The sequence below is a fragment of the Phragmites australis genome, chromosome 2 (assembly GCF_958298935.1).
Source record: "Phragmites australis chromosome 2, lpPhrAust1.1, whole genome shotgun sequence".
Classification (NCBI taxonomy): domain Eukaryota; kingdom Viridiplantae; phylum Streptophyta; class Magnoliopsida; order Poales; family Poaceae; genus Phragmites; species Phragmites australis.
The window spans coordinates 12,667,168-12,682,469 of record NC_084922.1 but is presented as its reverse complement, the minus strand read 5'-3'; the positions used below and the strand labels follow the sequence as shown (position 1 = coordinate 12,682,469).

Genomic DNA, 15,302 nt, shown 5'->3' with positions numbered 1-15,302 from the left:
GCCGCAGGGAGGGCGTGGCTCCATTTTTCTCCTGGACGGAAGCGGCTGTATGAAGCCACTGTCCCTAGAGCCGCGCCTTGCTTGCTCGCCTGGAACGAGTCGCTCAGAACTCGCTCTTTCGGAAGTCACAGGAGGAGTCGACGTTGAGAATGAGTTGAGGGAATGGGAATGGTTTGAGATCGATGGGGGACAAGTGGCGTCGATCTGGGAAGGTGCTTCATTGGGATGGAATTGCACGACTTCTGCATGGATTTTTTTCTCCACGTTGATGTGTGGATATTATTCAGTAACTGGCCGATATTGGTAAGGTGAACACACCTCTCTTCCTATGTGTATGTAGTGAATGCAGGATTAAGGGTATGTTTGGTTCGCTACCGCACTTTATCATATTTTGTTAGACTTTCTCTGACAGTTGTTTGATTCCCTGCCATAATTTTAGCATGTTATAGTTTTTTAATCTTTGATCTCATCGGTTATAGACTAATTTCTTTGCTAAACTTTGTCTAAAGTGTGACGAGCAATTTATTCGTCACATCTTAAACACGATTTTGCTAAAAATATTGTAATAGATGGTAATGAATCAAACAGTATTGCTGGTTAAGTGATACGGAATGCTATAGAATATTGACCAAGTCAGAGTAGTCGGCGGTTGCAACCTGCAATTACCAAAGGCACCATCGTCATTCAGTCTGACTCCAACGGTCCAACCCACCGAATCCTTCTCCACAAATTCTACTCCGCCATCTCATCTGCTTCGATAAACAAGCCACGTAATGTCAACGCTCCTCGGCACCATCATAGTTTTTAGGTTCAATTCGACTGCCCGTGCACAAGAATCTCAACGGGAGAGGGAGAGAGAGATCCTCGCCAACGCAGGAAGCTCTGGCTGCGGCGCTGGTCTTCGTCAGGCTCGCCGCAGAGTCTCGGACGCCCGTGGCCCGGTGATCGATGGAGGACAGCGGCGGTAAGGTCTCATGGCCACCTGGCGGCGCCGCCTTCTCCCGCCACGCTGTCGACTAGGTTTGCTCTTGCTCTGCTTCGCCTCAGTTTTTGCCCCTGGTCCATCCCAACAGAGAAGGGCGTCGCATCAACAGTGGTTTAGGTGTATTTAAATCTGCTGAAGCTTAAGCTCTCTTGGCGCAGGTTTAGTTTTTTTTCATGGAGAATTAAACCCCTTGTTACTTGCTAACAATCTCAGGTCCTTTTCCCACCGTCCTGTGGAATCATACTGTGCATATGATTGACTCAAATCGATTATTACCAGATTCGTTCTGTGCCTTTCTACTCTCCGCTTGAAAATTGAGAGGGTTATGGTAAATTTAGGAAGAAATCTTGTGCTGTCGATCCTCATGCCCTTAATAATTGTCTAAGCAGTATTATTGTTTCTTCCTCTCAACAAAATAGCCATATGTCAATGAGACATAAAGCAGTATATATCAGAGTTAAGGAATAAAGCGTCAAATCCTGAATTCCTCCTATTTTTTTAGTGGTCTTTTCAGTGGTTTTATACTTCCATGTATCAAATTTGGTCCTTCTCTTTACTCATTTTCCACCTGATTTCGTGGTTATGAGATGACAATCGTGGTGGTAGATAAATCTGTTTCCATAGGGCATCTTTCTGATCTGCTCTTTCTTTCCTGAGCAGGTCCATCACTATGTTCTTGCAAGCTATAACAGCACCGTCATACCGAAGGGAAAACAACAGCACGAACATCAGAGGTATCATAATAATCATCTACTTTGTTTCTATGTTCGAAAGTACATATACATATGTTTATAATTCAGATACTTTGTTAAGGACCAGCACGTTGCATTTACATTTGGCCCTTGCTATTTGTAACATTTTTCCCGCTTAGGTATAAGCAATTATGTATGTCATCAATAGAGGAACAGAGACCAGCACCTGACTTGCTACACAGGATGTGCCAGTCCCTTTTGTTCATATATGTTCAGTAGACGTTTGCAGGAACCATACTACCACCCACTATGAAGAGCCTGCTGAGTGAAGGGCGACGAGGGACGCGTACGCGCCATCCTTGATGTTGATCAAGGTATCGTGCTTTCCCTTCTCAATGATCACCCCATTCCTCACGACCGCAATTAAATCCGCATTTTGTATTGTTGATAAGCGGTGTGCGACGATCACCGTTGTCCGGTTCACCATCACCCTGTCCAGCGCATCCTGGACCACCCGTTCGGATTCAGCATCCAGTGCACTGGTTGCTTCGTCCAGCAGCAGGATCCTAGGGTTCTTCACAATTGCGCGGGCGATCGCCACACGCTGCTTCTGCCCTCCTGACAACTGAGCTCCACGCTCTCCAGCCATTGTGTCATACCCCTGCATTTTTCAGGTAACAAACACTTCTTTAAAGAAGTCTTTTATGCTTGATTGATTGTATAGCAAAGCCACATCTAGATTTATTGACAAAATCCAATGAAAGAATCTAACCTGGAGCGAAGAACTGATAAATTTGTGAGCATTTGCCAACTCTGCAGCAGCTATGATCTCAGATTCTGTTGCTTGTCCATCCTTCCCATAAGCAATGTTTGCCCGTATCGTATCGTTAAACAAAGCTGGTTCTTGACTAACCAGGCCCATTTGTTGCCTTAGCCATCTTAGCTGAAACTTCTGTATGTCCACGCCATCTAGTAGTATATGGCCTACATCCGGATTGTAGAACCTCTGAATCAATGAAATTGCTGTCGATTTGCCACTACCGCTCTCTCCTACAAGCGCAACAGTCTGAAAAACAAATAATTCAAATTGTTAGCTACATAGCTTTAGTAACCATAATGGGACTTATACAGGATCTTATATGTTAGGAAGGTCACTTGCCTTTCCAGCATGAATTGTCAAGCAGAGGTCCCGGAAAATCTGAACATCTGGCCTGGTCGGATATCTAAAGCTAACATGCTGGAATTCAATATTTCCTTGCAGTGTCTCAACAGTCACCCCTGCATCCTCACTTGGGTCTATCCTAGATTTTCGGTCCACTATTGCAAATATAGAAGATGCAGCAGATTTTGCTTTGAAAGAATCCGATGTAAGGGTACTTGATTGTGACACCCCAATTGCTGCCATTGCAAGAGCAAGGAAAACCTGCATGTAGATGGTCAAATCATTAGAGCTCTTCATTGGAAAGCTACATGATACTTGATCCAGATCATGTTTCTTTGACTTCACATTTATCTAGTCCTTCTAAACGTTTATTTCTTCCTTAACATGAAAGCCAAGCTGAAATTAACATTTTATCAGTACTGCCAGAGTACTTACCCTGAAAACTTTAGGGAAAGTTGTCTTCCTTTCCTCGACAAGCCGAGCACCAGCATAAAAGCTAGCTGCATATACCCCAAATAGCAAGAAAAAGGAAACGCCAAAACCAATTCCACTTATAATCCCTGTCCTGATTCCTGTTCTTAGGGGGCCTTCACATTTTTTCTTGTACAAATCCATCACCTTTTCTTCAGCTGAGAATGAGGCTACTGTTCTTATACTGCTTACTGCATCATTGGCCACTTGGCTCGCCTCCTCATACATCATCTGCATTAACAAATAACAGAATGAAGTTTGAAAATAGAAAAAGGAACCTGAGGTACATGCAGTTCAGTAGAAGAGAACAAACCTTGGCATCTGCACTGAAACCCTGAATAAACTTCATCTGGATCCATCCATTTAGGCCAATGAGCGGTATTAAAGCTAAGATGATAAGTGATAACTCCCAGTTTGAAACGAAGGCAATTACCAAACCAGCAACTAAGGTTGTAGAGTTTTGCACAACCAATTGAAGTGCATCACCCACAAGCCCTCTAACTTTTGCTGCATCAGCTGATAGCCTTGCACCAATAGCTCCACTTGAGTTTTCTGGGTGATCGAACCATTCGATCTCCATGTTTACCACCTTCTCAAATGTCATCAGCCTGATCCTTCTGATCAGCCTGCACCCAGCTACAGAGAAAAGGTACGAACTGAGAGGGAGTGACAGGAAGTACACTGCACCAAACACCAAGAACATGGATGACCAGAACTGTGAATCCCTCCTTAGCAGATGTGGGGGCTCATAGAATGCTTTGATCACATTTGACAGGAGTATCGCAAAGATTGGGAAGATTACTCCACTGACGACCGAGGCAATGGAACCTAGTATGAGCACCGGTATCTCTGGCTTGTTCAGAGATGCAAGGCGGCTGAGAGGCACTTCCTGTGGCATCTCGTCACAAAGTTCCTTAGATGAACCATCCTGAATGTCGATCCCAAGAGGCATACCGAATGGTACTGAGAAAGAGTGGTGGCTGCTGTTATCATGGGATGACCTCCGGCTAGCTGACTTATTTATTGACTGTTTGCCCGAACGAGCTCCAGAATCACCCTTTCGATCAGGCTTGTCCTGCCGGATTGCTTCCTGTAGCCGTATCAGCTGGCTATAAGCTCCTTCTGGATCCTTCAGAAGCTCATTGTGTGGACCTGGTTCAAGAAAATCACAATGTTAAATGGTTCAGTAAAAATGCCATGAGTAAAGGATTTAGGCAATTGATGTTTCACAAATTTACCCTTTTCAACCAGTGATCCTTGATGAATGACAGCAATTGTATCAGCATTTCTAACAGTACTCAGACGGTGCGCAACTATGACAGTTGTCCTGTTTGTCATGACCCTGTCAAGAGCCTCCTGCACAATCCTTTCAGACTCTGCATCCAGAGCACTTGTAGCTTCATCCAATAGTAGGATTCTTGGATCTTTCAGAATTGCTCTTGCGATGGCAATTCTTTGCTTCTGTCCACCAGAAAGCTGTGTCCCATGCTCACCAACAGAAGTATCAAAGCCCTGTGAAATACCAGAGACAGATATCTCAATACATGCTGCACAACTACCTGAACCACCAGAAAATGTAAAGGTTGCTGAATGAACAGACTTCTTACCTGAGGCATTTTATCAATGAATTTGGCAGCATTGGCAAGCTCAGCCGCAGCTCTAATTTCCTGATCCGTCGCATTGTCTTTGCCGTAAGCTATGTTTTCCTTTATGCTGGCAGCAAATAGGACTGGCTCTTGGCTCACAAGGCCAATTTTACTTCTGATCCACCTTAACTGGAACTCCTTGAGATTCACACCATCTATCAGAACATCACCAAGTTGAGGGTCGTAAAACCTTTCAATTAGGCTGATGACCGTGGATTTACCACTCCCGCTCTGGCCTACCAATGCGACCGTTGTGCCACTAGGTATGGTGAGAGAGAAACCCTTGAATATTTGCTCATCAGGCCTTGTTGGATAGGAGAAATAGACATCCTTAAACTCGATATTCCCTCGAATGTCCTCCAGCTTCCTCCCTGTGGTGCTATACGAGTCGATCTCTGGTGTTCTGTTGATTGTCTCAAACATTTTGTATGCAGCTGCTTGCCCACCTGCAAATGCTTTCATGCTTGGCGACGCCTGACCTAGAGCACTGGTGAATATGGTAATGAAATATCAGGTTCTTGAATCGATCATCAGTTTGCTTGGTTAATTTAACTGAAAAACACTCTGAGTATTGTGAAGGAAAGAAAAAGGAAAACAGCAAAACTAAAAACAGAGAGCAGTACACGGGTCAATAAAATTTTCAACAGGTGACACCTATTTGTTGCAAGTACTATGAGAACTTCGTAGAACTTCGAGTTAATTGTTCTAGTTCAATGGACGCCATCTGTTCTGTTGAAAGAGAAAAGCATTTTTGCTTTCTGTTGAGCCTGCCGCTAAAAGTTGGTAGTTAGGTACCATTGGTCCAATATACTACCAGCTTGAAACAGAAGGGACAAGGGTCTATGAGTCCAATCAGAAAAAGGGACATGGGTATATGAGTCGCAATTCTAGTGAACCAGTCAACCTGCTTCCAAAGTCCGTTAAGCAATTTTGCCCACGATAACAAGGTGGTATCATTTGTCTGAAAAGGCACGTATGACAACCTAACACGTCCAAATCATCATAGCACACACGACTTTATCTGTTGCAACCTCCATCAGCTCCGTCATCGGTAGCAATTTGCAAGTACAGGTTAATGAAGTAAACATCCATTACCATTAGCGTAATCATGCGCTAACTACCAATTGCAGTAGTTTCAGAAATTCCCCAGGATTACGAACCAAGAAATTGACTGGACTACAGAACCTATTAAGCTGGAATGGAGGAATTAAAATTTTCAACTACTACTGTTATGGAGCACAAAGATTATTGAATCATATGCAACTTAGAAATGCAGAGAAACTTACAGAGAACCGGTTAGGACTGCAAAGATCACATTCATGACCTTGGCTCCGGTGTACCCCTTCTCAAGGATCAGCTTGGCGCCATACCATATCCCCAGCGAGTAGCCGCAGAAGAGGAGCACCATGGCTGTGCCCATGCCGAGCCCCGCGGCGAGGCCCTCCCGGACGCCGGACTTGTAGGCGCTCTTCAGGGACTTGCTGTATTTATCCACCGCCCGTTTCTCTCCGGTGAAAGATGCAACCTGCAGCGTTCGTCGGTCAGGCACACTGTCGGCATGTCATGGACTCATGGTCACCTCTGATGGTGATGGGAGAATGGTGATGGACACCATGCGTGTATGGGGATTAATTTGCCTGTGTGCTCACCGTTCTTATGGAACCGATAGTCTGCTCCACCACCACCGACGACTCCGCGTAGGCCGCCTGGCCCAGGGACGCCATCTTCGCCACGACGTTCGACATGACCGCGCCCGCTAGGACGAGCGGCGGGATGGTGGCCATCATGACCAGGGTGAGCAGCCAGCCTTGCGCGAAGGCGACGATGAAGCCACCGAAGAATGTCACCACCAGCTGGATGAACTTGCCAACCTTCTCGCCCATGGCATCCTGGATCAGCACTGTGTCGCCGGACATCCTCCCGACGATCTCGCCGGTGTTGGTGTACTTGTCGAAGAAGGCGACCTCCTGCCTCAGGATGGTCTTCAGGTACAGGTTCCGTATCCGCGCCGCCTGCCGCTCGCCGGTGACCATCCAGCACGTCACCTCTGGTCGGACGACAACAGTTCAGCAGCCTTAGTTTGCAGTGCTCAGCTCAGTGTCTGGTTCTTGGGAGCTGTAGCATACTACTACTTACGGACGAACGACGCAACGGCGGAGGCTATGGCGAGGTAGATGAAGTCGAGCGAGACCATGGAGACCCGGTTGACGACGTCGTGGATGCCGAGCGCCCCGCCGAAGGCGTCGATGAGGTTGCCAAAGAGCACGGTCATGAACGGCATCGCGGCCCCGTTGGCCACGGCGCCGAGCGCGCCCAGCAGCATCAGCGCCGCGTCCGTGGAGTCCGCGAACGCGAACAGCCTGTGGAACGGCACCCGCGGCATCGCGCCGCCGCCCGGAGGCTCGCACGCCTCGCGCCCCTTGACATCGCCCGGGCTCTGAGCCGCCGACGGCGGGGAGGCATTCGCCTCCGCCGGTCTCCAGGACTCCGGCATGGCCGCGCGCCTTCACCACGCCCCCCAAGATTCGAAGCAGCTCCGCACTCACGCACCCTTCTACCGGGCAAGATTGGGCACTGCTGCTTGGGGCAAGAACTGCAGTGTGCCGCTGCTCTGCTCGTACGATAATTGATCCCTAACAAGCTCCTGCATACCAGCAGCACCTCACCTGCCACGGCCCAATAATTGTACACACATTCAGTCAGTGGATTCATCTCAGTGCCTCACAGCTAAAAAGCTAGAATCTTGAAACAAACATACATGCCCATGGCAAGAACAACGAACAAGGTAACACACAAATCTGAATCTACAATCTAGCAACCGATGGGTAGAAGATCGATTTGGGAAGAGGGGACGAGATAAAGGAGTGCTGCGAAGTTGGAGAGTCCGACTGCGAACTTGCGATGAAGTAGTAGCTCTGGTTGGAGAAGGGGACAAACCAAGCAGAAAAGTTGGCAGCTTTCGCACTTGCCGCCGGACGCGGACGCAGGCGCCACCACCACAGGGGAAAGAGAAAGAGAAAAGCTTGGAGGAGAAAGAAATAAAGAGAGATCGGCGAGAAGACAGTGATTAAAGCTACGAGACAGTGGCGCAGCTGCGGTGGTCTCCATTCCATGGCGAGCATATAAAAATGTGGAGGTGAGGCTCACACGCATGCCCGCATGCACTACTCACCATGGCAGCACAACAGCCGGGCACAGCAGCTTCAGCAGACCACAGGAATAAGCATCCATCCGTCGTCCAGTGGCAGCCCAGTGCTCGCCAACTCCAACCGGTGGTAATAATGGCTGGCTGGCCGGCCTCCGGGTATTTATAGATGTGGGGCTTTTCCTTCACAATTCAGAATTCATCCGGATCCCGATCACACTGTCAATATCTTTTTATTTTTCAGAGAGCGAAAGGGTTCGTGATCGTCCCACTGTCAAGAAAGCACCATATTTGGCTATATACAATAGCCACTCTTTTAGAACCTACGATATGATGATTATTAGCACCACACAAGTAGTTTCTATATCAGAAATCACAGCCCCATCTTTGAACCCACAATATTCTCCCTATATCTGACATTAATACATTATTACATGATAAGTATCAGCATTAACACTCGAGTAGACTGACGCAAGCTCAATCGTTCGCACAGGAAGATTTTTCCTAGTCTGGAGCGTGCATGAGTCAGTACAGAGATACGGTGGTTGCTACACGCGTTTAATTGTCTGTACGGTCCATGTCTAGGATGAAGAGAGATACATATTCTAAATATATTCTGATAAGATGCTAAACCAACCGGTAAAAAAATCGGCCGAACCACGTTCTGTTAGGACAGAGTCGTCTGTGTGAACAGTACTCGTTTTTTTTTAAGTGTTCGTTTGTTGATAAAAATCAAAACATTGGTCTTATGTTGCTTAAAAATCTTATAATTTTTTTATATATTTTATAATTTATATGTAACCTATTTTAATTGGATTAAAAAAACCTATGTTAAACTAAAAGTCAAAAAAGAATATTTTTATAACTTTTAACAATTGTTAGGGTCTCAAATAAATTCTCAAAAATCTAGAAAAAAATCACTAATATTCTTTTTATATGATGAACTAAATTCTAAAATTATTTTTAGCCATAGGTTATATGGTGAAAAATGAGTTATTTTATAATGCTCTATTTATATGCATTTTTATTATTTCATGTGATAATAGCAAATATAAAAATATTATTTTTGTAAAATAATTAAGTTATACATAGATATAATACATGACTTTTAAGCAATTAAATACATTCTCGTGCCATCCCGTATATTCAATGAAACACATTCTCATATCATACTATACATCTAACCAAACAACGTACATATACCACCTCATCCAGAACCATTCCCGCCGAGAACCATCCTATCCAGGATGGTCTCTTCCTATTCAATTTTATTTAACCAACCAAACACTACCTTAATAATTGCAAGTTGGACTGTGGCACTGTTCTCTCCCACTAGATAGATAGACATGATTGGTTAGGCAATCTGAGTCGTTGACGCATGTGTCGCGAACTCATGTGGGCATCTTCCACATGGATCAAGCGAGCCTAATTCATCGTTAATAGTAGTATTAGCTGCTAATGACCATGGTTCTTAGCTCTGTTAGAGTTTGTGTTATATTCGGTTTGTATAGGTACTGGAGATCAATTTGTTTTGGTAGTTAGAGATAATTTTGGTATGTTCTGATTGTATAGCTGTCGGTGACATGGGAATTAGGAGTCCCCGAGTCCCAAGGTCAGGACAGAAGAATGCCACGTGGCACCATCCCTCGGGGACTACCTCTCCGAGGCCTGAGAAGACCCAGTTCCGGGAGGGGTGCTCGGGGCTATGAACAGTAGTCCCCGAGTACCCGAGTTCCCCGAGGACCCGAGAAGGCAGTTTCGAGAGAGGGCGCTCGGGGCCATGAACAGTGGTCCCCGAGTACCCGAGTTCCCCGAGGATCGAGAAGAGACATATCCGGGAGAGGACGCTCGGGGCTATGAACAGTAGTCCCCGAGCACCCAGAGTTCCCCGAGGACCTAAGAAGCCCCTTGCCGGTGGACCCCACAAGGGCTCAGCGGTGAGGTGTCAATTGGTGAGAGGCCCGATGCTACATTTAAGAGGGAGCATGGCCTATCACTTCCAACCACTCCCTCCACGCCTGTTGTCAGTCCCTGCCACCGCCTGGCAGGGAGGCGTGGAGATATTTAATGCGACGGGTCCCATCGCGCATCATCCTGCGTGGCTTGGAGATTTCGTCGCTGGGCTCGAAGCATATCGTCTGCTGTCCTGCTGTGTCAAGCCTGCTCTGACCGGGCGGGCACGCGGGGTTGCTCGGTGGCTGCCCGGTGGGCCCTCCTGCTGCACCAGCTAAAAGGTGGCATGATGGGCAATAGGACCGGTCGAGGACGCATTTTTAACCCTCTGTAACATCAAACTGCAGCCCCATGATGGTTGCTTTCTATTTATGGCTCTTGAGGACTCGTGCCCTCCTTTCTGGGCACGCCAAGCCTCCCCGACGGGATAAAAGGGGGGAGTACACCCCGGAGAAGAACAAGTCAGGACACACGGGTCACCAAGTCCGGGCGAGCTGAAGCAGAGGTTCACCAAGCTCGAAGCAAGACTGGAGCTCTAGACTTAGACAAAAATCCTTGTAACACAAGATATCCAAAGAAAGGCATTCCCTGAGTATTTATAGCATACACACAAGAGTAGGGTATTACGCTCCATACAGCGAATCTATCTAAAAATCCCTTGAGAATTTACTCCCACTAGCAGTCGATCCTCCGTCCCGCCTACATCCCATATACTCGCATTAATTTCACATACGAGGTAGATTCAGAATCATCCCCTCGGTCGAATCTCGAAGGGGGTCCCTCATGATCCCCGCTTGAGGAGTTCATCCTTCGACAATAGCCTTTAGAGATAGATATTGTACTCTTTCAAACTAATCTCCTGCATATCTCGCATGATCACTATATGCCATAGCGGGGGCTTTTCCCGTCCTATATTAACATGCAGAGCGGCCCATAAGGGTTCAACGCTTCACAATTTATTTCATGGCATCAGAGCCTATCTCTTCTAATGCATCTATGTCAAATTCATCTACTTCTTCTTCTCCTGCGCTTGCCATCATGCATGGCTCATCGCTCGGGCTGCCGGTCACCGAGAAGCTGACCAGGGATAATTTTATCCTTTGGAAAGCTCCAGTGCTGCCGCGATTAGGGGTGCTCAACTCATTGGTTACCTGGATGGTTCTGTCCAGATGCCGCCTGTGACAGTTGAGCTCACAAGAGACGACAAGACCATCGAAGTTGTGCCAAACCTGACACTCTCTCCTTGGATCGCCACGACCAGCAAGTGCTAAGTTATGTTCTGGCGTCGTTGTCCAGGGAAGTCCTCGCTCAAGTGGCAACCCTGACTTGCGTCGCTGATTTCTGGAAAGCAATCCAAGAGATGTTTGCTTCTCAGTCATGTTCAAGGATCATCTATCTACAGTCCAAGCTTACAAGTACACACAAGGATGACATGTCTGCTGCTGTGTACTTCTCCAAGATGAAGGGTTATGCAGATGAGATGGCCGCCGCTGGCAAGTGGCTTGATGAAGATGACATCGTGTCTTATATTCTTACGGGACTTGATGCTGAATACAATTCGCTCATGGAGGCGGTAAGTGCTAGACTTGATGCAGGAAGTTTAAGTGATCTCTATGCTTAGTTGTTGTCCACAGAAGCTCAGTTAGAGGCACAGAAGTCCTAGTACCAGGTGACTGCCAATAGTGTCTCACGTGGGAGAAATTCACGTGGCCAAGGAGGACATGGACGAGGTGATGGCAACCATGGTGGAGGACGAGGTGGTCGAGGATACAACAACAACAATTCGACATGTTCCAAACCGGTGTGCCAACTTTGTTCCAAGGTTGGTCATACCGTTCATCGCTGCTGGAAGAGATTCGATATTACCTTCACTGGTGAAGAAAAGGGCGCCAATACTGTTGTTACTTCTTAGGGTGTTGACACTAATTGGTACATAGACACTGGTGCGACTGATCACATTACCAATGAATTAGACAAGCTAACCACATGTGAGAAGTACAATGGACATGATCAGGTCCATACAACCAATGGTGCATGTATAAAAATTAATCATGTTGGTAAGTCTACAGTTTACACCCCAATTCATGATCTTCATCTTAATAGTATTCTTCATGTTCCAAATGCCAAAAAAAAATCTTATCTTAGTTCATCGTCTTACTTCTGACAATAATGCCTATTTTGAATTTCATCCTGATTTATTTTTGGTTAAGGATCAAGCAACGAAGAAAATTCTTCTATGAGGCAGATGTAGAGGTAAATCCTTTTACAATTCTTCAAGAGTCGTCCTCACCAAGTCAAGCTCTTAGTGCTATCAAGGTGTCATCTGAATGATGGCACAATTGTTTAGGTCATCCTTCTTCAGTCACAGTTCAAAAGGTTATTAGTAGTAGCAATTTACCTTGCTCTCTAGAGTCCAATAAAGAGTCAATTTGTGATGCTTGTCAACAAGCTAAGAGTCATCAACTCCCATATCCTAGGTCTACAAGTGTTTCTAAATTTCCTTCAGAACTTGTGTTCTCCGATGTGTGGGGATCTGCACCTAGTTCTGTTAGAAGAAATAAGTAATATGTAAGTTTTGTTGATGATTTTAGTAAATTCATTTGGATTTATCTTCTAAAGAGCAAGTCTGATGTTTTCAGTAGATTTCATAAGTTTCAGCAACATGTTGAAAGAAAATTCTAACCATGCAGATAGATTGAGGTGGTGAATATAAAAAATTGAGTCCCTTCTTTAAGAAGGTAGACATTTCACATCATCTTTCTTGTCCTCATGCTCATTAACAGAATGAATCTGCTGGAAAAAAAAATCATCATATTATTGAAGTTGGTTTAGCTCTCCTTGCTCATGCTTTTATGCCATTAAAATTTTGTGATGAAGCTTTTTCTTCTGCTATCTATCTCATAAATCGGATGTAATCTAAAGTTCTTAATTTTGAGTCACCTTTGGAACGGCTTTTTGGACATAAACCATACTATACTTTTCTTCGTGTGTTTGTATGTGCTTGTTGGCCAAACCTTCGTCCTTATAACATGCGGAAACTTCAATTTCGTTCCACTCGATGCAGTTTTCTTGGGTATAGTAGCCTTCATAAGGGCTATAAGTGTGTTGACATCACAACTGGTTGTGTCTATATCTCAAGGGATGTGGTTTTTTATGAGACTATTTTTTCTTTTACTCACCTCCATCTGAATGCTGGAGCTCAACTCTGATATAAACTGCTTCTCCTTCATCCAACTTTGCTAAATTGCGATCGCATTGGGGATGTTACAGTAGATGCTAACATGTCTAATGATATTGCTGAGTCTGTTTCAGTATAGGATGAAGAACAAAACATTGTACTCGAAGAAAATCTTGATGCAAGCTCACAAGGAAATCCTGCGGAAGACCATGATTTTATGTCTCCTGGTGCCCCTTCATCTATGACCACAAGAAATCCTGGCGTGGATTCCCGAGGAGTTCCTCTGGTGGGTGATCCAGAGTTTGGGCTGTCCAGTGGTGCGTTGCATCGGTACTTGGCGTCGCTCGGTGCACCTGGCTCAGTGCGCATGTGCATGGCGTCGCCCGGTGCTTCTACTCCAGCACGTGTGGCGTCGCTCGGTGCTGCTATCCAAGCGTGTGTGCCACGAAAGCCTGCACCAACACCTCTTGCATCGCCACGTGAATCTATGCATCGACCGTTGGCGCCTTCAATGCAGCAACCGGCACGGCGGTAGCAATAGGAAATCGAGGCTACATGTATCTCTATGTTACCTCATGTGCATGATTTGGCCAATTCTAGCACACAATCTGGAGATTATGATCTAAGTTTTAATCCGAAAGAGACCGTTGATTTAAGTCTCGTTACTCGGCTGCACAACAATAGTGTTAAACCTAATATGTTTACTGATGAAACAATACGGTATGGTTTTCTTAGTGCAACAGGAGAACCTCAGAACTTACAAGATGTAATGGAAGATTCTAGGTGGAAGCAAGCAATGGATGAGGAGTACCTTGCGTTAATGAATAATCAAACTTGGCACTTGGTTCCACCTAAAGGTGCTAGTAATGTTATAGATTGTAAATGTGTTTATAAGATAAAACGGGAAGCTGATGGAACAGTTGAAAGGTATAAGGCGCGTTTAGTTGTAGAAGGGTTAAAACAACGATACGATATTGGTTATGAGAATACTTTTAGTCCTATTGTGAATGTTGTTTACAGGAATTGGTGTCTTCGACAGTTGGATGTAAAGAACGTGTTTCTCCATGGCGTTCTAGAGGAGGAAGTCTATATGAGGCAGCCACCTAGGTATGAAAATTCCTCTCATTCTGAATATATATGCAAACTGGATAAAATATTGTATGGACTCAAGCAAGCTCCTCGGGCATGGTATTTTAGACCTAGTACAAAATTGCAGCAGCTTGGTTTTGTTGCTTCTAAAGCCAATACATCTTTGTTTATTTTTAATAAGGGGGAGTGATTATATTTTTCTTATCTGTGTGGATGACATTATTGTGGCTAGTTTTTCGGATAATGCAGTAGAAGCTCTTCTTCAGAATTTGAATAGTGAGTTTGCCTTGAAGGAATTAGGAGATCTTCACTATTTTCTAGGAATTAAAGTAAAGAAAGCTACATATGGTGTTATTCTCAGGAAAAATATGCTACTAAATTATTAGAGCAAGTTGGGACGAAACACTGCAAGCCTGTGACTACTCCTATCTCAACATCAGAGAAAATTTCAATAATTGAAGGTAATCCTTTAAAGAGTGAAGATTCAACAAGGTATAAAAGTATTGTTGGTGTTTTGCAGTATTTGACATTAACTCACCCAGATATTGCCTTCTCTGTTAACAAAGTTTGTTAATTCCTTCATGCACCAACATCATTATATTGGACAGCAGTGAAACAAATTTTGCGTTATATTTCCTATACTTCAAAATTGGGGATTAAATTTAGAAGATCATCTTCTTTTTTGGTTAGTGCATTCTCTGATGCAGACTGAGTAGGATGTTCAGATGATAGAAGATCTACAGGAGGTTTTGTTGTTTTTTTTTAGTTTTAAATCTTGTATCTTGGAGTGCTTGTAAATAGGCTACAATGTCCAAGTCTAGTACTAAAGCAGAGTATAAGTCTCTTGCTAATGCTACTGTTGAAATTATTTGGGTTCAGACTATTTTGGAAGAACTCGGTGTTTCTCAATCCAGGTCAGCATATCTATGGTGTGATAATCTTGGAGCAACTTATTTATTTGCAAATCTCATATTACATGTA

At 44.9% G+C, this 15,302-nt stretch overlaps 1 protein-coding gene and 1 long non-coding RNA gene across 6 annotated transcripts; one reads left to right on the top strand and one right to left on the bottom strand.

The window, feature by feature from the left end:
- The first annotated feature begins 675 nt into the window (after nt 1–675).
- LOC133899988 (uncharacterized) lies at nt 676–15,085 on the top strand. Of its 2 annotated transcripts, XR_009906476.1 has the most exons (5): nt 676–1,020; nt 1,646–1,719; nt 1,957–2,051; nt 2,130–2,351; nt 13,367–15,085. It is a non-coding gene; the product is annotated as an uncharacterized LOC133899988 (long non-coding RNA). The 2 variants fall into 2 exon arrangements; XR_009906477.1 differs by lacking the exon at nt 13,367–15,085 and having other exon boundaries at nt 677–1,020; nt 2,130–2,480.
- Nucleotides 1,721–8,226, bottom strand: LOC133899965 (ABC transporter B family member 21-like). Of its 4 annotated transcripts, none has more exons than XM_062341032.1 (11): nt 8,129–8,226; nt 7,093–7,622; nt 6,606–7,003; nt 6,243–6,481; nt 4,918–5,443; nt 4,549–4,822; nt 3,624–4,462; nt 3,275–3,541; nt 2,837–3,100; nt 2,450–2,743; nt 1,721–2,338 (listed from the first exon to the last, which is right to left on the bottom strand). In XM_062341032.1, exons 2-11 carry the CDS (start codon nt 7,448–7,450, stop codon nt 1,985–1,987), a joined length of 3,813 nt encoding a protein of 1,270 aa, XP_062197016.1. In that variant the 5' UTR covers nt 7,451–7,622; nt 8,129–8,226; the 3' UTR covers nt 1,721–1,984. The 4 variants fall into 4 exon arrangements, with proteins under 4 accessions (XP_062197016.1, XP_062197007.1, XP_062197024.1 ...); XM_062341023.1 differs by lacking the exon at nt 8,129–8,226 and adding an exon at nt 7,715–8,103; XM_062341040.1 differs by lacking the exon at nt 8,129–8,226 and adding an exon at nt 7,894–8,103.
- Nucleotides 15,086–15,302: the final 217 nt, after the last annotated feature.